Source organism: Gnatocerus cornutus, chromosome 8 (genome assembly GCF_029298725.1).
Source record: "Gnatocerus cornutus isolate USDA-ARS CGAHR chromosome 8, icGnaCorn1.1, whole genome shotgun sequence".
NCBI lineage: Eukaryota > Metazoa > Arthropoda > Insecta > Coleoptera > Tenebrionidae > Gnatocerus > Gnatocerus cornutus.
The window spans coordinates 8,759,590-8,786,347 of record NC_142240.1 but is presented as its reverse complement, the minus strand read 5'-3'; the positions used below and the strand labels follow the sequence as shown (position 1 = coordinate 8,786,347).

The 26,758-nt window shown below is 34.5% G+C and overlaps 1 protein-coding gene across 2 annotated transcripts in view; it reads right to left on the bottom strand.

Moving 5' to 3' along the window:
• Positions 1 to 26,758, bottom strand: part of dac (dachshund family transcription factor) — a 122,312-nt gene that overhangs the window by 20,770 nt on the left and 74,784 nt on the right. For both annotated transcript variants that reach the window (XM_088044112.1, XM_088044111.1), the window contains exon 8: positions 19,563 to 19,646. In XM_088044112.1, the coding sequence (XP_087900238.1) occupies positions 19,563 to 19,646 (84 nt within the window). The remainder of the gene's footprint in view (positions 1 to 19,562; positions 19,647 to 26,758) is intronic.

Sequence of the window (26,758 nt, the reverse complement as noted above, 5' to 3'; positions counted from 1 at the left end):
GAGGGAATCTACCCGATAAATAGTTTTTTCCATTGATGCGTTGGGGTGATTTTGGTGAGATATGCACTGCTTAGGTGACGTTTTATGACGTTAGGCCAGCCGTCAAAATATTTTTAGAGGGGAAAATCGGCGAATCGGATTGTATTCGTACTTCAGATAAAGACCAAAATCAATCGGATATTGAGCTCAAATTTTTCCATTTTCATTTTTCTTAGGTTTGTGAACTTAAATTTATACACTACTGCTCAAAAGTATTTGCCCACCATCATTTTTCTAAGTAACTCCAAAGTAATATCTTTTCTTCGCTTTTGATTGCCGTTTCATGTTTATAAACCTAATTACCGCTAACACCATTTTTTTTCTTTTTTTGATGTTTTTGAAAATATGAATTTTTTTTAATAAATTTTTACAAATTTTGGCAGTCATTTTTTCACATATTTTCACAATTCATCAGCCTATCAATGCAAAAACAAAAGTATTGTTTGACAGTTTACGGATTTTTAATATCGTGAAGATGTTTGACGACAACAAAACTTTTAATCTTGTGGTTGCTTAAGTTTACTCTTATTCAAGTTGTTGTATAAAAATTAGGTATCTATTTGACCCAAAAATGGTGAAAAAAGCTAAGTGTTGAAACGCGTGCTATGATTATCGCTTTCCATAACATCGAGATGAGTAACCGCAAAATCGCACAGCAATTAAAACTAGGGCGCCGAACTGTAGACTACAATATCAACAAATTTGTTTCTAGTGGTAGTTTTAAGAACAAATCACGACCAGGAAGACCTAGAGTTACAACTTCTGGTGAAGATCTTAGCATAGTGATTCGCAGCAAACGAAACAGACGTTTGACCGCACCTGAAATCACGGCCCAATTTAACGGAACTCGTCAAAAAGATGTCAGCGTGTCCACCGTAAAACGGCGTCTTCAGAAGGTCGGGTTAAATGGTCGTATACCAGTAAAGAAGCCACTGTTAACAAAAAACAAAAAAGAGGTTGCAATGAGCAAAAGAGCATCAAAATTGGACAGTGGAAGACTGACAAAAGGTGCTTTGGACAGACGAGTCAAAATTTGAAATTTTTAGAAGCCGTCGTCGTATTTATGTGCGCAGAATAGTCACCGAGAAATTAGCGGATGCATCGTTCCTACGGTTAAACACAGTGGAAGTTCAGTGATGATATGGGGTTGTTTTGGTGGGTCTGCTGTTGGAGATTTAATATAAATTGAAGGAATATTAGTAAAAGAGCGATACAAACAAATTCTGCAAAGACATGTTATTCCTTCTGGGATTCGTCTTATTGGTAGAGGGTTCATCTTTCAAGAAGATAACGACCCAAAACACTCTTCATTCTTCAAAACTGTGTCGGAACTACTTGGTCAATCAGGAACGTATGGGAAAGTTAAAAAGAATGGACTGGCCGCCTCAGTCTCCAGACTTGAACCCCATAGAGTTGCTATGGGATGAACTTGATCGTCAAAAGAACATTTATGGAACATTTTGGAACAAGAATGGCAGAAACTAAAATCCACAGCATTAGATAAGTTAGTGGCTAGGTTCCCAAGAATTTGTTTAGCTGTTATTAAAAACAAAGGTTGTCACTTTGACGAAAAAGCAGTTTGAATTAGTTATTGTTGAGCAATTAATAAAACGTGTTGTCTTCTGTAGTTTTAACTACTAAAAATTTTAATTTTTTCATTTATTTTGAAGTGGGCAAATACTTTTGAGCGGTAATGTATACCTAGAGGATCTTAAAAGGAAAAATGTAAGCATTGCTGTATTATAAAATGAAATTTTCATTGTTTTGTTTTTTCAAGTCTGCTGTAATATTCCTTCAATTATACCCTGTCATTTGCCTCTCGCTTCTCAGGAAATCTTTGAGTGTGTACTAAGCGAGCCGCCATCATGTAAACCCGTTGACTTTCCTTCGTTCACTGTCAACTCGAAAATTAAAACTTGAACGTAGTGTAAAAGCATAAAGGAAAGCAAATCTCTTTCAAGTGACATTTTTTTCACTTGCCGCGTTATTTAAAAAACCGGTGTGAAAATGCAGTAGCAACAGAGCTTTGATATTGCGGCATCACAAAGTGCAAGAGGTCACCCCCATAGAGATCGGTCGACTTTGCAACAAGTACACAAACAAAGCGTTCATACATTGCTAAATACCACAACACCTCGGAATAGTCCTGTAATACTAAGACAGTGGACATCAAAGACCCCAAGTCTGCAGCGGTCAGTCTCCGCTGACAAAGAGCTGCTTTGACACCCTAGCCAACTTGGACACCACGACTTTAATTAACGCCCTCTGTCGGTATTCCTTTAAGATAACTTTGATTCAGTGCATCCGCAGTCCACACATAGCTTTGTTTGCATTTTGATATAAACTGGCGTCGGGGGCTTCTGCGGATGCAGCGTGGCAATTAACCCCTGAGAAAAAAGATAACGGGCGACGTTTCTGTGTTTCTCCACGTGGCGGTTGTCCGCGATATTCAATCTTGATTGCAACACGAAACTCGGAGGAAAAAAGGACTGCATTGGGTACAAAGTGGCTGTCAAAACGCATCGATGTCCTTGTGCAAAGTGCGGAAAGCCGTCAGTCGGCTAAACCTTTGTCTTTTACCACTTGAATAGATTTGTCTTTATTCGAATTTTTACCTTGGCTTTGTTCGCGATGGGTGGCACAACGTCACATGTGCATATTTTACAATTGAAAGGGAAAGAGAGTGGCAAAATCGTGGTCATCGAAATCGAATTTACGACCCCAATATCGAGGGTTTCACCGCCATATATTATTTTTAAATTTGTCGCAAACGTATGCTTTAAAGAATTCTTCCAGTCTGAAAGTGACAAGCGAAGCTTTCACGGAATATATCAGGGATCTTTGAATATTTGATAAACCGCGTGTGGACCCACAGAGTAGTTATTAAGTTATACATTAATAAAAGTCCATTATCTAAACAAAAATGACCACAGATTAGAGACGAGCAAAGATGCGGATTAAGTACGAGAGAACCTTTAAAACCGAGTGAATAAAGCGCAAACTTGCGGCGCTTTCCATTTGGGGTTTGTAATTAAGAAGGGTGGAAATTCATCAGAATGGACTTTAAAATAAAGTAGGTTTCGGTTTCCTGGTATTGCGGATGGACTTAAAAAGCAGGTAGAGAAAGAAAGTAAATATTCGATTTTAATTTAAAACATCATTGAGTAAATGAAAAGACAAACAAGCAGTCGAAACGGAATCTTTTAATTATCAAGACCGCGCGAATTTGATGGTAAAATAATATTATTTCAATAACCAGAATCATCTGTTGGTCGTTAAAACCATCATAATTTAATTTTACGATTGTAATGGGATATCGTTAAAGCATCGCAATAGTCATATCTCAGCCGGTTTCTGGAAGCCTCCCCTTCAGATAAATTAGAATTACGCAAGGCGTATCAAGGTAATATTGTAAATCTTGTTGTAATTCGAACGGCATGGCCGAGTAAGACGTAGAATCAGCATAAATTTAATAATTACTCAGCTCCAGGGAGGAATATTACCACCCGTGTCTATATATCTGTTTCATCGACTCGAAACTGATAAATCGACGAATTTACCGCGCTTGATTCATATTTTTGCCACTCACATAAAACTTTTTCGATTTCTCAACTTATCTAACAGGGTATTAAAGTGATATTGAGAAATATGTTGACACGTGACGTGTGTTGCCGTTAGGACCCTTGGTTTTGTCCTATCGTATTTCGAAACACGTACTACTCATCTTTATTGATTTTTGGCTCGATGGCCTTTTTTTCTTTCACTCACCACTTACTAGGTCAAATTCTATTTTTCTATCGAAGAAGGTTCAACAGTTTGGCATCTCCAATTCTCTATTTTTTTATTTGGTAGGAACCTTATGAAATTTCATTGTAATAGCACTCAAATGTTGAATACAGACTTCTGAAGAAGTGTTTCCTCTTCTACTACTAATTATCGTGGTGTGTACTAAAATCTCCAGCAAGTTTTTATTGCTCCAATAAACTGATCTCGAGTTTTTATTTCATAAAGTTGTCGCCATTAATTCGCATATTTCGTGTTCGAAAACAAGTTATAATCCTATATTTTTCCCAAGCAATTTATCTCGATCCCGCTGTTTTTGCGCAAGGTTTCTATATTAAGTAAATTATGCATATTCATCCAGAACGGTGTTGAAAACATTTATTCAAGAAAACTACATAATTTAAAACATCGCGTGTTGTGCGATCATTGTTTAATTAATTAAATAAGAAATAATAAGGCGAATCAAAGTTTTGACCACTAAAACATCTTCAGTCGTTAGCATTGGTAATTAATTTAATTACGCCGCCCTTCAAGCAAGTATGAAAACATACAAATCGTATGAAACGAGATATTTATTTGATTGGGAATAATATATGTAGGAATGAGGCCGGCCCTGATATTATGTTACCTGTAGGCCCGAGATCAATGTGATAAAGTAAATGAGTGCGACACGACGGGAAATGGTTGATAAATAGGACAGACTGACATAAATACACCTTGATAAGTCAAGTGTAAAAATTATTATGAATGCCTTTGATGCCTGATTTGTCATTGTATGTGACTGCGACGAGGAGAAAACATTTCCGTCTGTCTTCACACACATGAGGAATTTCAAGGCACAAATTAACTTTGACGGATATTGGTGTTTTGACCACGACTAATCGTTCCAAGAAACTTTAATTAAATTACGGTTTAGCGACTTTTTGCGAATTACATACGTATCGCTTTCAGATACGATTTCGATTAGCAGCTGCAAGAACAAAAGAACGGATAAAAGCACCGTAATGGTGGAAAAATTTATAATGGAAATAAATGGGAGGTTTGGGCGTGTCTTTCTAAACGTCTTCAGCTTGAACAAATACTCTATCAACGTTAAATTATGCATCTTAATTATATAATCGAAAGAAAGGCTTGTAAGAATAATTGGTGCGTCCTCTGTGGCAGGCGATGTGAAAATGGACGAAATAGATGAAATTCACAACAACCATGATAAAGTTATGGGTGCAGGTAAAGGGTTTCAGGAATGGGTTTGATGTATGGAACTTGGAGAATGTTGCTCATCTCGCGTCATTCGCAAACGTCTTACCAAGTTCCCTCGAGCTTCGGAATGTCTGCGATATGTGTTCAGAGAATGTGTTGATGACATATTTGTCCCCTTCTGAATTAATACCTGAACGTGCAAAGAGTAGTTAGATCGGAGGAAATTGATGTGGATTTTTCTTCTGTAAGCAAGTCTCGAAACGCAGATCTATCTGCATATTTATTAAACGGAAACAAGACGCCCCGTGTGGGGTGCGAGATAAATCATCCGTCCGTGAAATAGCGTCTTATAATTTAGCTTTCCTACATGAAAACTGTAAATAAGTGTACACGTAAAGTAGCGGAAAACCGTCAAACAATACATCGATGAAATAAGTTGTTCCGGAGAAGGGAAATGCGAAAGTTTGCGGTGGCGGAGAATATGATTGCCCCCTTTCTGTATTATAACAAACACGGTGCAGGGCTGCCAACGGAACAATCATGTAGGGAATGACGAGGGCGGTTCGGGGCATAAGGACTGATCTGTTGGTGAATGTGTAATGTGCCGTGCGGAAATCTTAGCTGAACTTCCGTCGAAACCGCAAACTCCATCTCGAGGCTACGGTGGATCAGTTTATTATTCAATATCAAGTTTATTGGACGATTGATTGTTGGAAGGTTTTGACAGGATGGATAATACCTAAATACTGACTTTAGTGTCAACATGAGAGCGTTTCGGCGCTAATTTATACAATTAATGTTTGTTGCGTATGCATAAATAATGTTGTTTTTGAACTAAACATGCTGATACACGAATTGCTGATCAAATAAGCGGAAATACACTAGAAATTAAATGTGTGGACCTTTTGCCAAAACAACAGAAATTAAATTGCTAATTTGAATTGTAATAGTTGGGCCATGAAATATATCGGATTGTATACATACAAATATTGCTGCTATATTATAATACCGGAATAAATAACAAATTATATCAACATTGGCAGAAAATAAATGAATAATTTTCCTTTTTCCAGTTTACATTATTCTGAACGGAAATTTTCGCATCATCGAATTAATTTTTTATCTTTACTGCAAAATTCTAAATTCTTTATCGCTTGACCACTCAATTCTTCTCTTTATGTCTAGTTTGCAGCAACTAGAATATTTGCTCTTCCTGGGTGAAATAACATGGTCGCAAATTGTTGTGTTTCAAAATTTACCTATGACTCTAACAACATTGTAAACCATAACATATTTTTCCGACGATCTAACAATAAAGTTACTTTATTTGCAAGATTTCTTTTGAAAATGAATCCGTTAATGTATCACTTTTCCAAGCAGACATTTGTCAATTCACTTGGATGATGACTCTAATTCCAGCGCTGTACATCGAAATATGTATACCGAAATCACTCGATCAATTCACAAATTAATCAAAAATGAGTTATCTCTGTACAAACCTTAGTTTTTAAAGCTCACATAAAATTTTTATATTTTTTGATTTATCAAACGGAAATTTTACCAGAACGATGACAAGTAATAAATTTTTATCAAATTTACATCGATTTTCTTTTCGATATTAAATATACACTCCAATATCGATATAGCCATCTTGATTCGTTTTTATTATTTAACCTAACCTAACAACCGGCTTTGTGTTTTTCGTTCCGACAACAAAAAATTGTGTTTTCTTTGTGTTCTCTCGTTTTTAGTGTTTATTTTATAATAATGAATGTCGACACGGACAGTGACAATGAAATCTCAACAACACCACTAGACGTTGCAGAAAGTGCGAACATCGCAACAACAAATGTGTTGCCGAAAAATTCCAAATCAAAGTATGAAAAAACGTATGAAGAATTCATGTTATGGTGCAAAAACAAAGAGGTTAAACATTGTTCAGAAAACATTTTATTAGAATATTTCTCTGATATCTCAAGTAAGTGTCTGCTGGCCTCATTGTGGCCAAAATATTCAATGTTGAACTCAACACTAAATATACAAGGTGTTTATAAATGTTTCGAGCATCAAAGTTGGCTCTGGAATTCCTGTCATACATTACTTTGCCGCTTTGTTTTCATAGTGAATATAACTATCTTGAAAATTAATTATAATGCTACTTACGCCAATGGCGTTTCATTTACGGTTTTGTGTCCAAGTTTATGATTTTTAGGTTTGAAACCACAACTAGAACAGTTTTCAAAACTTACTTTTCTCCATGATTGAGGTTAACTACAAATATCAATTCAAAGTCACCCTTGATGCTAGAAACATTAATAAAGACCTTGTAAAACAAAACATAAGCAACAATTATAAAGTAATTTCCTTTAAAAAACGTCAAATGGAAAGATATGTTCCAAAACAATCAAAGATCTTGGAAAAGCATGAAATAGAAAAGTTCATTTCTGAAGCTCCAGACTCAGAATTTTTGTTGACTAAGGTATGTTCTTTATTCTACTCCTGTTATAGTAATCTACAAATTACGAACGGTTGTCCTTCAAAGTAAATCCATGCTTACACACATTGCAATGTAATGATCAGTGGGTAATATATACAGGGTGGACCAACGAAAACGAAACAGAGGCGTTTTGAGGCACTTACTGATGGAATTTTAAAAAACGCTGAGACAGGTCAACTTTAGTTGTGAGGGGGACACACAACACACGTATTTTTAACTTTTTGCAGTCAACTGCCTTTGAGGGGTAAAATTAACCCCTTTAATTTTTAAAGATAGGTATAGGACATGGCGCTTTTTTTGAAAGGTCTATTGAGATCTTTACAGTGATATAATATTTTTTTTATTTCTAGTCCTATAAAATTTTTTTTTTCGTTTTCGTTGGCCCAACCTGTATAATTACATAATAGTGCAGAGGAATAACAGTTGCTGTGGATGTCATAAAAATTTGTCAAAATTGACATTTGGAATTTGTATTGGTGTGCTTCATCATGATCAGTGACTCCGAGTGTGAACTGCAAGCTACACCCCCAAAATTGCGGCACAAGCAGTTAGTGCAACTGATGATCTTATGTCGAAAATGTCAAAAAAGCGGTATGAGTCGGTGTATAGCAAGTTCATGACCTGACGTGCGGGCCGCGGAGTGCAGTCCTTCTCCAAGAATGTTATACTAGCGTATTTTGGCAAGTTAAAACAAGATTTCAAACCTTCTTCGTCCCTATGGGCTTTTATTCAATGTTGAGACTACGTTAACCTTCAAACACGTCGTTAATATTGTAAATTACGAGAAATTACGGGGACACTTGATGAGTGGATTCAAGTAATTCATAGTTTACTATAACAGGAGTTGAAAAACATTGTGAAATTGTTCATAATTTGTAAAAATTGTTCTTTGTTTTTGTTGAGTTGTTCCTTATAATAATGTTTGAATTACCAATGTCTTAATAAAAATCACGTAAAATTCAACTTTTGTGATTTATCAATAATAATCGAAAAAATTACACGGCTGCGAGAAAGCAAGTCGTAGAAAAAGTATAGTACGTGACTCGGGGGTAAGGCCAATTACGCTCTCGTAATCTCTGGAATCATAGCGCTCGGCTTCGCCTCGCGCACAATTTTTCCCCTCGTGCGTAATTGGCTTCTTACCCCACACGTTGCGTAATATACTATTTTCATCATAACAAATAGATATAAATACAAGGTGTTATGGAAATGAGTGCGTAAAATTAAACTGGTAAGAGAACTCACCATTAGCAACAACTTTTCTTAATACGTTTTCTTCGAAATCGCATGTTTTTAAACGTAGAATTGCTATAAAATTAAAGAACAAAAAAGCATAAGAAACTACGTTATCAGTTCGCCTGTAAAACACTTTATTAATGACTATTTTAAAATAATTTGCGGTGGTGTTTAGAACTATTAAGTTTAAGTAAAAGTAAAAAATTTTGGGAATTTAAAAAAAAAATTATTCAAAAAATTTATGGCAGGGTGTTATGAAATTAAATACACAAAATTTAACTGATCAGAACGCATCAAGATTACCAACTTTTCTAGATATTTTTTTCCGTAAGCGCATTTTGATTTTTGCCATTTTCCGCCCTTAATTTGGCGCACAGATAAGCGTTAGTATCCTTAATGCATAGGCGGGTAACGGTTTTTACAGCAAATTTTCATTGATTTTTGATTCGAAAACAAAAGCATTTTGGATTTTTTTTTAATTGAATCCAACTGAAAATATGAATGTTGATTGTTGCGACGATCGTCGGAAAAATGTTGTAATCAACTCGTTTGTTAAAAACTAACTATAAATAAAGTGGACAATCAATTCTGTTAAAAAAATCGAACCCAGAATAGAAAACCCCTCTCTTTTGCCCCTTTGCAGCTATACAATGACTTTACAATTCATATCTTTATGGGCATAAATTGTGTAGCCTCTTTGAATGAGTTTAATCAAATATGTCAGTATTATTCGGAATCCCCTCGACATCATCTGAGACGATTCTAATCCAGCCAGACGTAATAGCAAGACGCGGCAGTAAATCACAGGGTTATGGTCAGTAAAACAGGTGATTGCTCCGAATTGTGCAAGTTATTTGGGGTCCGACCGTGCAATTATTGCGAGCTGTGAATGTGTCAAAGACAGTGTCCAAGAGCGATAATCCCTTCAACTAAATATGATCCGCGCCAGACAACAAGAGAATGGAAAATCATTGCAACGCGCAATCAAAAATGAAATAACAACAAAACCCATGTCGGCGTCGGTGTTAAATTCGGTTGATGTAATTACAGGCTTCATATGACCAATTAAAATCAAAAGGTTTCAATTGTTTCGGCTTCATTCGCTTAATGGAAGGTTTAATTTTCAATTTGAATCGTGATGGTGTAGTTGAAAAAACGCTTTGCATTTGTCCAATAATTTCGATAACAGCAGATAAAAAATGGATGATGAACGCTATTATTCCTATGGGTGGGTGGCAGACGTGTAATTAAAGGTGAGGGGGAGGGAATGCGTCCAAGTGTTAAACGGAACAGCTCGAAATCCGAATCATGCAAACTTCCTGCGACCATGTGAACAGGTCTGACTCCTTGGGACCTTATGGCCATTTCGCGACAAGGACGGACCTACACCGGAGGGTGGCGATTAAACAGAGAACACTGTCGAGTTATTGTAAGACAAAGGGGTCGATTAGATAGTTTGTATGTATAATGGGGCACGTTCTTATGTCCTCGTGGTTTCGGCTGCTTTTCGGACACTACTATAACAGCTGTGTAAGGATATGGAAGATGGTTTATGCAGATACGCAGCCTAAATGGCTTCCTCCGAAAGAAGTCTTAATGCTGTCATATTACGTGTTTGAAATAGATTATGGCTATTGTGGTAATTACAGTGTTGCCATATGGGCCGCCCGCTCTATTTATTGCTTATATAGACATTGCGTGGTGCCATTACATTTTAATGGCTTGTTCTTCGTTCGAGTGCTCTCGAATTAATCTGATTATACCTGACTTTTATACTATGTTGCAACGTTTCGGGTACACATATAAAATGTCATCTGACCTAATTAAATTCGACACTAAAGAGCCCACAGTTTATCAAGTCACCCAAAGATCGCAAAAATCCAAGAAAAACCAAAAAATTTATAAATGAGAAAGGATTATTTATTAATTATTGGATTGCAATTTTTTTAAATAAAATTCAAGTAAAATCGACTTAAATCATTGTCTAATTGTCCTAGATTTGTTGTTAATAAAGAGGAGACTTTATAACAATCAAATATAGATAAGAACTAAACAAAATCGTCGAGACAATACAAACAAGAAACTGCAAACTAAAGACGGCGATATTTATTTTTCCATTACGTATTTAGTTAACTATTAATATAACAATATCAGGATAAATAACAGCAAGTCATAAAGTGTACTAATAAAATGTTGTAACTCTTCATAAATATTTGGTAAGCAGACATGTCGAGTTGAGTTGCCGTAAAATATGTAAAAATAAAAATCCTACAATTTGATATGTGCATTTAAATCAGCAGCCCTTTCGATTATAAAAAATCACCCTCACATTCAAGAGAATTCTCTATTCGAGTGTGAAACTTATAATATTCCACAATTTGCGCCTCCGTTGATGGAAAATAATATTTAATACCGTAGCCTTGTTTAAATTGAGAATGAGATTATACACGGTCCATCGACGAAAAATTACTTGGGGGTGTTTTTATAATTGATGTATTGTAAAAAATATGATGGAATCTTAAATGTATCACTCGCTTTACTGAAAATTCCGACGCAGGAACGTAAATTTAGCTCGAAAAGGGTTCATTCTGTATGAGCTTTGATGTTGACCAGTGCTTCTAATTTTATTCACTCCACTCTAACTCATTTATACAACACAAATGACCATTGGTCTCAGTAAATTACTTGTCAATTGCTTTCACAAAGCTCTGTAGAGTTTAATTTAAATGTTGGCACCCTCTCGTCATCGCTTTTAAGTGAAAATGCACTCCACCCAACCAGAGAGGAAAACACCGATGGGTGAATGCCAAAGTATAATTTTTTCGTTTCACGTGTAAACTGACGAGTTTCTCAATTACTATAATGAACTACCGACTTATTATATATTATTATTTAATTGTTGTTTATTAATATTTACCTATGCAAAAACTTTGCATGCACTTCTTCCTACTTCATGGTTGTGAACCCGTCCCAATTATCCGTAATTACCCTATAATTGTGATAAATTGCTCGGATTAAGATATTTACAAGAGCCCCACGTAAAAACGACCGAGATGATAACTGATTTAATTGAAATGTGTGAAAATAAAACGGTTTCATGGTCTACTGGAGGTCCTCCATAAATAAACCGCGTCGATTTTCTAATTACTTGTGTTATTCACGTGCGTGTTATTTCATCTAATGCCATTGTGACACCGCACACGATTGATTGTTTAACATGCAATATCACACGATATCACTGCCAGATACGATTAAACTTTGGCATTATCACTGTATTGAAAAAAGCGTGTCGTTTGTGCGGCGAAACCCAAATTAAATAAATCTCGACGTTATCAATGGGAATATTTTCAAACTGTCACTGGGTATCTATACGCCGCATCCTAATATGAAAATATTAAAAATCCCAGCGAAATCCTTTTAAATGCCATATTAAAAGAAATTAGCATGAAAATGGTTTGACAGCTGAATGCTACGTAGTTCTTTTTAAAGCGAAAACGCCTCCAGCTCGAGTCTAGAAATGCACTGAAATACTGAATTTCCATTCATATTCATTCGGTACACCGCCAATTATTAGCGGGTTTGTTTGTTTGACTGAATTTGTATGCATGGAATAAATGATACTGCCGTGTTATCATGGATGTATCGTTTTTGCTCTAATTGACTACACTCGTCATATGTTTGAACTGATAGCGGTTTTTGGACGAGCGAAACATCATTTGTGGCAACACGATGTTAAAGTTTCAGTGGCTTGAAGGTGAAATCTATAGATCTGCCTGTCAAAACTCATTACTGATAAACAGGAACTTTTCTGTAATATGACAAAAATCGTTCTTTTTCCCGTGTAATAAATACCATTAGTTTTGACAACTGGATAACGAATAGAAGAAACACAGTTGACATTCGTAGCTAATGGTCTCTTGTTTGACTCCGGTCGGGTTTCCGGCACGTGACTTCCGGACTCTAATGCAACCGTTCCTACGACTCAAATTACTCACCCTCCATCTCAACCAAAATAAAATAATTATTTACTTGGTGGTTGATTTTTAATAATCCACACACGACACGACAATCAGAATTAATTTACTTCAGGAAAAATAATATTGATTTCGAATTTGATGCAATTTCCGGTGTATTCTCAGAGGAAATAAAATGAACGCGTGACTTTGATCGTAGAAACTCACCTCGTCATCGACTGCTGTTTTTACTTCTTAATTATTTAGAGCGGAAGCTGGTAATTTTATTAGAGGCTTCTTCCTATTCTTATCTGTTATCATTGTGATTGTAATATTTACCGTGGAAAAACATCATTTATATTGAGGAAAAAATACAGAGCTTTCTGTTCTAGTTTGTATTTGAAGATTTATTGTTGGGGACATCGCCGGCAAAAAGTGGGTTGAATTTGTAAGTTGTATTGCAGATAAGTTATCGAGAGCATTCGAAATGCGTCTTGGGTTTTATGATTTATTTTCGCGGTGTGGCAACGACACGATCCTCATCAATCTACCGCGGCTTTCCTGAGATATCTCAGGACGATGACGTCTCTGTGACGGACGACTCTCCTTTTCCAATCGATGCGCCTTGTTGTGACATCGTCGAGGGGCGAAATATAAAGTGTTCACTGACTTCACCGAGAAACTTAATATGTCAGCAGTCGGACATCGATAAAGGGGTCGCGCAACACAAAGATGCTGAAGAAGCCTAACGAGGTAATCGCGATAATTACATGTAATGCTTGATATGTCGTAAGAAATCATTTACCCGAATGAAAAATGCGCGACTCGAACAAATAAGACAAGACGGACAAGATGAGTAATTGCCTGTTTAAAATGTGCACTACAATGTTAATAAACAGTAATTAATTCATTTTTCATACGTGTTATTATGGGAAGAAAAATCGCTTAATGTGTGGTATTTTGACGAGATAAAAAGCAACCGGATGTCCGGAACAACACGGCAGACAGATGATAATTGCCGCTAATCGGCGCGAATAGGGTTATTTATTGCAGACGGATTCGGGGTTTTTAAAACAACACAATTACACATGTTTCGAAGTCAAAACAAAATAAATTTAAAAAATCGCGATAATACCTCTGTTTGGCTTAAATTTCACGCCATTGAAAGTCAAAATTTTAACCGTACCACAATTAATAAATTTTTAAAATTTTGAAGCTATAGCCCCATAGATACTCGAATTACAGCTCAATAAATGCTATTCTTGAAAATATTTTAACTAGAAATAAATCATTTTAAAATGTATAATTTTGATCGATCATTTTGAATTTTAATATATGTACTAATTAAGCATGTAACACTAAATACGTTTGTCAAATTCTAAAGCATTAGATCTATAGATACTAGAAATATAGCCCTGAAACTAAAATATTAAGAACTTTCCTGTTTAACTACATAGAAATGAATTACTTTAAACTCAATGAATCCTGAAGCACTATTTTGAATTTTGGTGCACTCAATAAGAGTACCACTCTTAATAAAACTGTCAAATTTTGAAGTTGTAGCCCCAGAGATATTAGTGTTACTATACTATATGCTATAGGTACTAGAAAATTTCCTTCTCAACTAGAAATAATAGTAGATTTTGTTATACGGCAGAAAAGTGGTACTTTTTGTCGAGCAATTAAATTGCAGTGGCAAGGCGAAGCGTAGCGTAGCCGAGTGTATGCAAAATTGCGAGACAACAAAGCCACTTTTCGGCCAAATAACAAATACTACTTTTTCTCCAAACGTTAAATTCAGTTCCACGACCGACAATGAGTGAACGCAAATTGAACTTTAAACAAAGATGGCTATGCATGTAGTTGTCATTGATGACATTTACTGTGAAAAATATTGGTTTCAAAGAGTTTCAAAGTTAAGATCGTGCAAGTGCAAGTGCAAAATGTAAGCCTCAAATAGTACCGGTCACACAAAGCACTTTTTCTGCCTAGGCAGCAAAAGTGTTTCCATGTCAACGAGCGCTTTTCATTACTTATAACAAAATTGCCTACTTTAATGTCTAAAAACGACTAAAAAATTGTGACTTTTTGTGACGTTTGGAGAAAAAATATTTATTTTAAAATCTATGATATTGTTATTAATCGTTTTGAATTTTGAGGTACTAATTAAGCATGTTACACTAAATAAGTTTGTCAAATTTTAAAGCACTAAACCCACAGATATTAGAGTTATAGCCTCGAAACTAGTACATATATAAGAAACTTTTCTATTAACTAGAAATGAATCACTGTAAAATCTGTGATTTTTGTGATTCTTGATGAATTATTTTAAGTTTTGATGCACTCAAAAAGAATGCCACTTTTAATAAAACTGTTTAATTTGAAAACAATAGCCCTATAGTTACTAGAGTGACAGCTCTGAAAATAGGTACCTACTAAAAAAATTTATTTTGCTATAGGTAGGGAAGACCGGAGTATAGTGATCCCTCTAAGGTCTTTAGCACCATAGCTACAAAACTTTTATATTGATAAATCTACCACTTATGCAGGAGCTTTAAAATGTAACTATGATACTTACAGCTCGTTTAAGCATAAAATTACCATCAAAATTTGGATAAAAGATTCATTTTGGAAGATTTAGGTACCGCGAACGCGACGTCAAAAATTGGCTCATTTTTAGAACAGCTGTGGACCCAGCCAGCTCAAAAACTAAAAAATCTCTAAATTTTCACTAACAAAATAGTTATTTACTGTTCAAGCGCTGAGAAGATCTCTTTCGCTATGAGCTTTGCGCGCCAGAACTGTAAATGATTTTTTGAAATCATACTGACGAATAAAAAGTCAAATAAATGTGAAACGTCAAATTGCGCCACGGTGGCAACAATCGAATGGATTTAAATATTGACATTATTTTGCTAGTAATATAAAGTGAATATTACAAAACTATAGGTTCCATATGGGATGTTGTGGATCCTAATACAGTAGACTCTCGATAATTTGAACCTCGATAATTTGAATTTCTCGATAATTTGCAGTTTTTTCCCGGTCCCTTCGATTTCTCTCGATAAATTGAGAAATCTTAATGTATTTTGGCCCTCTCGTTAATTTGAAGTAAAATCGAGATTTTTTCCCGCCAACACTCTATAATTTGAATTTTTCTTTCCGGAAATCTCGTTAATTTAAAGTCCCTCGCGTGGACGTACAAGAAAAACTGTAAACTTCTGAACAAGCCATTCTTAAAAATTCCATTGCAGCTTTAAAATCAGATTTTACTTTTTTTTTGACTTAAGTCTTGCAATCAAGTGTTTTTAGAAAAAAGAAAATTAAGTCCAAGACTGCAGATGGATCATTTTACTCATAGACTAGAGGTAAAATGATCTTTCGATTAAAAATGATTACTTTCCATCGTAAGGATGTCTTATGTTCAAAAAGTTTTATAAGTTAAGCAAAAGTTAGTGGAAACAGTGAATATATTTAAGCATTAAAATAAAAACAAAATAAACGTAAATAGCAAGAAGTAAAACAACAAAATAGAGACTTTTATTGAAGACATAAATAAACATTAAAAGAATTACATTTTTTTGGTAAAAACCAAAAGTTTTTCTGAATTAAGAAGTTCTTAATTCCGCCGAACAGAAATTGCAAGTGAATATATTTTTCTCTTGCAAATTGATCATGAGCCCATTTTTAGCACACACTGATCTAATACAGTCTTCTTTTGAAGAGTTAATATATTTTTTTAATAAAAAATACATTTTGAAAAGATTTAATAAAAAATACATTTTGAAAAGATTATTTCTCTCGCTTTTGTTTTTTATCACTGTCTGTTGTCAAATATTATAATTATTCATATTAGAGGTAAAATGATCCCGGGATCGTTTTACCCTAAGTGCTATAAGAACAAAGAACATAATTCATAAATTTACAACAGACAATGTTGCAACAGAATCTACAAAAAATTGAAAGTATAATGTTAATTCTTTAAAACACTACAGGTGTCATTTTGAAATTTTAATTCGAAAGGTAAAATACACTTGATTAAAAAATGCCTGACCTTAGAACGAACCAAGGAAAAACACAAATATCGCTGTAATTTTTTTGAATATCCACCGAACTGCATTCAGGTGCTTGTCTGCAATATTCGCAGGTTTAGCAACATATTTAATCATTCCATTGATAGATGGAACTAAGGGCAGTTTGGGAATCAAAGGGAATCATTTTACCTCGAAGGATCATTTTACCCCGGTCTCTCCTACTAATAAATTAAGCATGTTACACTAAATAAGTTTGTCAAATTTTAAAGCAGTTATAGTCTCGAAACTACTATGTTTAAAACTTTTTTTTCAACTAGAAATAAATCACTGTAAAATCTATAATTGTTAATGAATCATTTTGAATTTTGGTACAATCAAAAGAAGTACCAAAAGTAATTAAAAAAAAATTTCTGAACTAGAAATGAATTAATTTGAAATCTATAATTCTTAATCGATTATTTTGAATTTTGAGATACTAATTAAGCATGCCACATTAAATATATTAACAAAATTTTGTAGTACTAAATCCATAGATACTAGAGATTCAGTCCCAAAACATTTATACTAAACAAATTTCTTCTCAAATAGAAATTAATTAATGTAAAATCTATTCTTGATGAATTATTTTAAATTTTAGTGCACTTAATAAGAGTCCTACTCTTAAAAAAACTGTAAAATTTTGGAGCCGTAGCCCTAAAAATACTAGGGTTACAGCTTCGAAAATGCTATACTAGAAAATTTCCAGAATAATAAATCATTATAAAATCTACAATTCTTAATCGATCATTTTGAATTTTAGAATTTTAAGGTTCTAATTAAGCGTGTTGTATTAAATTGGTAGGTCAAATTTTAAGGCACTAGACTTATAGATAGTAGAGTTATAGTCTTGAACCTAGTATATTAAATTTTTTCTTTCCAACTAGAAGTGAATCACACTGAAAAGTCTATGATTCTCGATGAATCATATTGAATTCGGATGCACTAAATAATAGTATTTTTTATAAAAACAACTGTAAAACTGTAAAGCCGTAGATCCAGTAATACTAGGATTATAGCTTCAAAAATGCAATACTAAAAAAATTTCCTTCTGAACTAGTAATAAACCACTATAAAATCTATCATTCGTGATCGATCGTTTTCAAATTTGAGGTACCAACTAAGCACATTACACTAAATAGGTTTGTAAAATTTTGCAGCATTTAATCCATAAATAATTGAGTTATGGCCCTGAAACTAGTATATTAGAAATTTTGCTTCGCAACAAGAAAGAATCAATGTAAAATCTTTGATTCTTAATGGATCATTTTGAGTATTGATACACTTAATTAGTATTACCCTTAAGAAAATTGTCGCATTTTGAAACCGTAGCCCCAGAGATACTAGGGTTATAGGTCTAAAAATGCTATTGTTACTAGAAAATTTCCTTGTTAACTAGAAATAAATTCTATGATTTTTTATGGATTATTTTTAATTCTGAGATGCTGATTACGTAAGCGTGTTACACTAAATAGGTTTGTCAAGCCTTAGACCCATATACAGGGTGTTTTTGAAATACACTTCTAAAGAAAATACTGTAATTTGTGAAGACGAGTAGAATCAATTAACAAATGCTTTCTGTAAAAGTTTCTTCGATTTCGAAAAAAAGTAATTCGAATATGTGGTCAAAATTTCCAGTTTGCCACTGAATTTAAGGTTTGTTTGTTAAGGTAGATAATTTCATTCGTGGTGTTGAAAGTAATTGGTGTTTTTTCTAGTTAGAAAAAAATTTAAATAGTTCATTCGATTTTGTCAAAAATCTTATGTAATTTTTGGTGCGTGTTTCAAAAACGCCCGGTATACTATAAAGTGTTGGTCTCAAAACTAGTATACATATTAGAAATTTTCCTTCTCAAATAGAAATGAATCATTGTAAAATCTATGATTCTTGATAAATCATTTTGAATTTTGGTACACTCAATAATCATATTACACTTAAGAAATCTGTCAAATTTTGAAGTCTTAGCTCCAGAGATACTAAAGTTGCAGCTCTGAAAATGATATACTCGAAAATATAAACTGTTTTCAGATCTTGATAATATTTCGAGTCTTGTTTGGTTAACTTTACAATCTTATAATTTGACAAGAAAGGCTAAGTGCACTGTAAGCAAACTTTACCTACTTAGTAACCCCCTGTATATTAAATTTATGTTAACGTGCATTGGCAATGGAAGAAGAAATAGAAATTTTATAAAATTGCGCTTGTCAACAATAACCCTCGTTCACCGAGGACAAAGTCTTGAAGGTGATCTGTCTCAATTTCTAGCAACTTATAGACAATTTGAACGGAGTTTGCCTTTGGTAGTTTCTCCCTTCGTGTAAAGCACATTCTTAAGTTAGTCACCCTTGAAGAAGAAGTACAAGTGTAGGGGTTAGCTGCTCATTGCCTTTTCTATTGCCAGTTTGACCTTTTCGAAATGCCACTCTAGAATTACTGTCTCAAGACGACTCTAATATTAAAGCTCGATTTATATTGCGATAATAGCGGCTTTGCATTGTTTAAAGTTTTCACAAAAAACCAAAGGTCGCAGTGCTTGTTGAATTTTCTAAAAGCAAGCCTCGTATTTACAAAATAATGGATTAATTGTTTATTTAAGATGTTCGTGCGATCTTTAATTAAATCAGTATTCATTGAAAAGTTTTCTATTGAATGTGTGCCCACAGAGTTTCCAACACAACCACTCAAAAACATTTTATTTTAAAACAATACTGTCTGTGAACCAACAAAGATTTCAAACAATGTTGTCTGGAAGTACTTGTAACAATGAATTCGTATTTGCTTACCTCGCATTTTTTGTTCGTCAATGAGTTGTCTTTCTAAGTTGTCTTTCACTTCTCGTTCGCGTAACACGTCCATCTTCAATTCGGCTGCAACAAAGAAGAATTTTATTGTTCGGTTTAATTGAGATTTGTTGTTTGAAATTGAGAGTGTTTGTTTTTGGAGCCGCAGGTTTGTTTTTCTTTAAACTTTAAATTGAGGAAGATCGAGTTTGAGCTGTTATTGACCTGTTTTAAAAAAAGAAAATGAGTGTTGATATTATTACAAAATGTTGTAATTGCCTTAGTAAACGTTTTTCCGTGGTCAGTTTAATAATTCGAGCATCTGCCATTACACAATTACCTGAATAAAACATCTGCGTAATGAAGGTTCACGAATCAATTAATTTTCAAGTTGAATAATTGATTATGCCATAAGTAGATTTACGTGTACAGAAAGAAATATCACGGTAATTTTTTTCTTTGAAGGGTGCGCGCTGAAAAGAAAACAAATAATGAAAAAATGATAATGTAAAATTTCCCCGCGTTTGAATTAACAGGCTGAAAGGAAGAAAATGTAACTAAATCTTTATCAACCGCAAAATAGCGATGATAAATGGATTGCATTCATCTGTGTGTAGCGGAAGAAAGCAGTCAGTGAATTTGTAGCTGTAACGGAGGCCGCAATGAATCAATTTCTTTCTATTAAAAACACCGCGTCTTCACGGGGATCTTTAAACTTCTAATTATCCCGAATAAATCATTCAACACCTGACACATGTTCCACGCAATTATCAACAAAAATAAAAATGAGAGAGTCGAAACGATGCCGATGTTTTCGTTCAATCGACGACGGCGCGGATGCGGAAACGGGGGAAGAAAGCACGCATTTGAATAAAACACAGAGCTATTGTATACCTGAGTAAATTTCATTTTAATGGAATAATCATTTGTGCAAATATTTGAATATTTTTTGATATTGAAATGCAAAAGCTCACTTCTTATTTCCGACTTTGTGTGCACAGCATTCGCTGAAATTTAATCAAAAAATTATGAAACACCGCTGGCGAAATGCGTTCTTATGATCGATGAGCCAAGTTCTTTAAAAATAACAACCCTCGTTTAAAAATTCCCTCCCCAATTGGATTAGCCAGTCGAAAAGTTAAAGTAGCTGATGTGCATTTTTGACTCAATAGCCGTTCGCATCGATAAATAAAAATAAGCGGATATGCGGTACAACTTTTTTCTATTAATTTAATTACTCTAATTAACGTTGTTTAAGACTAAATGATTTTGCATCTAATTTATTTGCATATTTTATGAATAAACTGCATATTCTACGTGCAATTTAAAAACAATTATTAACAAAAACGGATATAAGATTTATAAAGAGAATTTACACTTGAGCATCTATAAGATCCATGAACTTTAAAGAACTTAATCTGGGGGATCTGAAGGATAAAGAATCCAGAGAATCCAAAGAATTCTAAATAATCCAAGGATCATTCTTCTGAAAAAACTAAAAGAAAGATCTAAAATCTAAATAATTGGAGAAAGAATCTGCATTTTTTTAATACATATTTTGGAAAATGTTTCACACATTTATCGTTTTTATCGCACAGGTGGAGATGGAATATCTGTGGTGGAACAATTAGAATTCCAAATTTGCATGACATGTTTTAGTCAGACTCCAGTTTGCGAGCTGTGGTTTTACAGCCTCCGCATCGCAATATTTTTTGCATGTGCGTTTACGCAAAAAGCGCAATCAGAAACTCTCATTCTCTTGACGTCAATAACATAACTTTATTTGACGCGTTGTTAGGGAACGCGTCGCTAAGAAAATATAAAATCGTGTTACGTCTCTGTCTTTATGAGATGTGTACAATAAGTTAGAGATCCAATTTGCATATGTAACAATGTACGTCTCACATTGCCCCAACAATGTGCTTTACGGTCTAAATTTTATGTGTTTTTTGATTCAGTTATTATAGAAAGCTCTCGGCGATGATGTCGACATTTTTGAATCTCCAAATTCGAAATTGGTTGGTTTTGTGAAAATTAATTTCATCGGAGCCGCGAAAATCTAATTATAATTCAAGAGTAGGGGATATCAATTACATCTAATGTCACCATTAACTAAATTATTCATATTTAATTGGATCCACTCATCAAAAAGTTGGCGACTTCTGTTACAAATTATAAAATATTCAAGAATTTCTTGCGGCGAGGCTTCTCATTTCTTTTTAGTGTTATAGCAGAGCATATTGTATCCTCTCTTTGTTAGCCAATAGTGATCCTTAAGACGGCAGTTGTTAAGAAAAACGAGCCTCTAGAAAAACTCAGTCCCAGATTAGCTATTGTTCTCAGGTTGGGGGGTGATAAGAGACAGGGTGAATAAAAAATCAGCTTATTGCTAATATCAGCGCCCGCAATTATAGTAAATTGCAGGCCAACTTGTTCAGGGCGGATTTTTACTGTCTACAGGGATATTATTTTTTATTTTATTGCTAATTGCTGCTTAACCGTTTCAGTCTTTTTTACTTTTTTAAATATGGCACCGCTGGGGGTTGATGGAAAACACTCAACGCGAATTAATGAATTGATGCCCACACAATTCCTGCAGAATTTTACAGAAATGACTGTTATCATACTTTTTTATTGGCGGACAATTTTGCATGGGTCAGATTCCCATTAATAGAGAACTGCCTGTCTGTAATAAAAAGATATAGTAAATACACCGTTGGAAACATCTTGTAATTGTGAGTCGGCTCGAAATGACTTGCTCTCCGGAAATTGTAAATGGTGATTTGCAGGCATTAGGAGGATTTCCTCCGAATCCGAGCTGGAAACGTCATGAATGCATTAACCGCAACCCACAGGTAGTCAATTGCATATCCGTTTACAGATCCACACGAATCAAACAGACATCCACACTTGTTGCTCCAAATATCAATTCCCTATCTGTATTTGATTATGGAAATGGACTGAGCATATGGGACTGATACCGCTAAATGATACATTACATTTGTATCACAGTGGCACGTCAAGTGGTACATTTTATCGCATATTCATTGTTTATTTAATTATTACAGAGCCATTTCTGTATTTATTCGGTTTATCCATCGCTAATCCCCGCAACAGAACCAATAAACGTTTTGTTCTGTTTTTGCGGTTTGGCGACCGTCGCAAAGAAGAACACCGCGGACGGTTGATGAATGAATAATTCCTTAGATATGGAGAATTATCCATTACACGGATTTGCGCATATTAAATCAATGTAGCAGACGACGTAACATACGAATGCGATAAGAAAACAGCTATTGTCAATACTTGATATTTCACATTAAAAGCCGTTTGATGCTAATGGAATACTGCACAGTCCAGGTGCCGATCGAGTGTTATTTATCACTTATCAGTCCTTTGGCGTTATTTCCGATTGATTGTTTGTCCAAAAAAAGTCAAAGCCATTAAAAGCTTTAGATTACAAGTGAGTCTGTACAGAGGATAAATAATACGACACACAATTGGATGAGGTGTGAGGAAAATTAAATATATCTACTCGAGGAGTGCTAATGGGATTGAAACTCTCCGATGAAAGACCGATGGCATGAGAACCAAACTGGTTGTTGGATTAAATTTCTTGCTTTTTTTGGAATACGACAGATTAAGATTATTATCGAAATGTAAAAGCAACGTTTAGTGAATTTTGATTTTCATGCAAGCCACCAATTATTATTGATTTTGATCTGATTAAAAGGGTCATTAATTCGAAATATCGTGAGATTGGGAAAATAAACTAGACTGGGAGATCCTAGATGCTTTGCTAGAATAAACTTTCTCACAGAGAAGAATTTATTTGTTATTTCTAACGGCGAAGATGAGTGCCCTGAAACCAATTTAATATTGCTATATTTTACTCAAAATTATTAAGGCGAGTGCCTTAATGCTTATTTTGCTTCTGTCTGATAGAAATACTTTTTCATAGCTAAAATAATTTGAGTCTGTGTTCTTCTTCCGTACACAAATTGTGGCAAAATTGGACGCCGTTAATAATTTTCTTCTTTTTATGATCCAAGTGGTACTATCTGCTTCTAGTAGCGTTACTTATCAGAGCAATTTAGACTTACCAAAAAAGTTTTTAATTTTCTTCAAAATTTGCTTTTACATAACCGGTTTTTTAGACAACTCAGGCCATAATCTTTATCTTTATATAGTTACTTCATAGAGACTTACCTATCAAAACAAATTTTTTTGCTCAACATTTTTCATTCATTGATGAACTTTTAATTTGAGTAAAATAAGAAAGAAATAGGAAAACATAAAACCTAGAAAATTACACAGAATGTACACCCTTCCTGCATCAATGCATAATCATTTTGATTCATTTTTTGTTAATAAAATATCTGATTAATTAATTTTATTGAATTTTATTTTCTAAATTTTACGTCCGAAACCGTGAAATAGCCGAGAAAGTAATTCGTGTGTTATTGAAGTCTTTAGTTGAAAACATGACTAAATTGAATGAATTTTTATTCATAGTTGTACCTATAAATTCATGCATCAAGCATTATGACTATCTTTACTAATTCTTAGTTTTAAAATTCACAAAAATCGGATATAAACTTCTATTAGTAAAACTACCCCAAATTATCAAATTTTCAAGTAATGTAACTTTTAAATAAAATATTTTTTAGGCGACTTAAACTGAAAATGGAATTTTTAGGCCTTAAAAGCGGCCTAAAAGTGAGTCTTTTCTGGCCGCAAACATTTTCGGCCGATCTATGGTGGCGCCATCTATCCATAGTCTTGCATATTACATCAAGATACCGATAATACCCTTAATTTTATAATTATTTGGGTAAAATCAAATCGACAAACTGGTGTAAAGTGCAACAAAGACGTGTTGAATTATTGAAAATGAACATGTCTAGCAGTGCTGCTGCAACAACATTAAAAAACACATTAAATTTAATTCATACAAATTGTGAAGCTACACGTGCTGAAACTGCAAATGTAAAGAAAGAAAATATGAACTTTTCTGAAGGATTTACAAATATTTACAATTACTCAGTTGTTATAATTGATTAAGTCAATAAATCATAAATACAAATTAATTAACTTGTAAATTTAATGATGTCGCCTAAAAAATCTTGTGTGTAACACGGCCAAAAAGTGTCATTTTGCCCTCGCCTTCTTTCTGGCCTCGGCTAGCGCCTCGGCCATTAAAAAAAGGCTCGGCCAAAAAAGAACCACTTTTTGGCCTTGGTACACAAATAGCTATTTTAGGCGACTTAAACTGAAAATGGAATTTTTAAGCCTCAAACGCGGCCAAAAAGTGCGTCTTTTCTGGCCGCAGACATTTTCGGCCGATCTATGGTGGCGCCATCTATCCATAGTTTTGCATATTACATTAAGATTACATTAAGATACCGATATTACCCTCAATTTTATAATTATTTGGGTAAAATCAAATCGACAAACTGCTGTAAATTGCAACAAAGACGTGTTGAATTATTGAAAACGAACATGGATAGCAGTGCTGCTGCAACAACATCAAAATGCACATCAAATCTAATTCATACAAATTGCGAAGCTACACAAGCCAAAAGTGCAAATGTAAATAAAGAAAATAGGAACTTTTCTGAAGGATTCATAAATATTTACAATTATTCAGTTGTTATAAATGATTAAATCAATAAATCATAAATAATAATAAATTAATTAACTTGTAAATTTAATGATGTTGCCTAAAAAATCTTGTGTGTATCACGGCGAAAAAGTGCCATTTTGCCCTCGCCTTCTTTCTGGCTTCGGCTACCGCCTCGGGTATTAAAAAAAAAGGCTCGGCCAAAAAAGACACACTTTTTGCCTTGGTACACAAACAGCTATTTTTCAATGTTTGTTTCTTAGTTTTAGAGACAAATGTGAATACAAGCAGAAACTGATACATTAAAAAATAAGCAGCCTTAACAATAAATGTGTTTCTCTGTCCTGTTGAAAATCTGTCATTACTTCCTCCACTATCTCGTTCGCAACACTTCATAATCCCTAATCTGTAGCGCAACTCTTAAGATTTCCCCATGATTATATTTAACCCAAAGCGTGAGAGCATCCCATTTTCTGTGTTGATACAAATTCGGTTAAAATGGGCGTCCAAATTCGATATAACACGGCAAATAATTTACCGTGTGTTTCTAAGCGGGGCATTTTAAAAGGCATCCGTGGGTTCTGCTGACCAGGAGTAATGTTTTAATTAAATTATGTAAATGTAGCAGGTGCGGTACATTGCAGCATCCCTATATGGGTCCTGCTATTATATGTAAATGTGACACCCGCTAATGAGGTTAGTGCAGGAGATACGGATCCACATCGGCCACATACCCAATATCAGAGGAATAAACCATGTAATGCCCTATCAGCAGTGGATATCTACTCTTGAGAGTTATCTTACAACTTCATTAAAACGCGGCTCGGTGTTTAGATGTTTCTTGCATTGCAACTTGCAGTTCGTGTCGGTGGAAATTAGAATTTAGAGCGATTTTTCGCGTTTGTGCTGCACGACCCTGCTGCAACGGTTCCTTGCAAGCAGTTCAGTAAATAACGCGCCTGCGATATCCAGGATATGTGTCAAGACGTGTCTACAAGCGAGCAAAGAGCTTTACGTGGTACTTAAACTTTATGGTGGCGATAGTGTTCAGTGCAGTTCTCTGTCCGGGTCAAGCCGGTCACCGAAATACAAAAATATTCCGTAGCATCACAATAGGCTCGCCTTGATCGTGATCAAATCCAAAGTCATGTTTTATTCCGACTAATCAATCGACCCAACTATAATAGCGCAATTTCTGTAATTTATACGTCATTTTTAACCATTTCCCCTCAAAAGAAGCAATTACTTCCATCGAACGATTCCGAGAAAATTATTAAATTACTGTGCTGGACTTTATTAGGTATTTCGCATCGGCATAAACACATTTTAGTGGCTCAATTTTATGTTTATTAATATACTGCGACTCCACAACTTAAACGCATTTTAATGGGGAACACTAAAACTAATGGACGGTCCTGCATACCTGCAGAAACAGAAATGTCCAAGCTTTATGTGCATTTTCCATATAAATTTACTCTTCTTAATAGCTTGTGCGATAAGTCGGTCGTTCCTTGAGTCGAGCTTTGCACAAGTTGTTGGAATACCGCCGGCTAAAGTGCACACTGCATCCACTAAT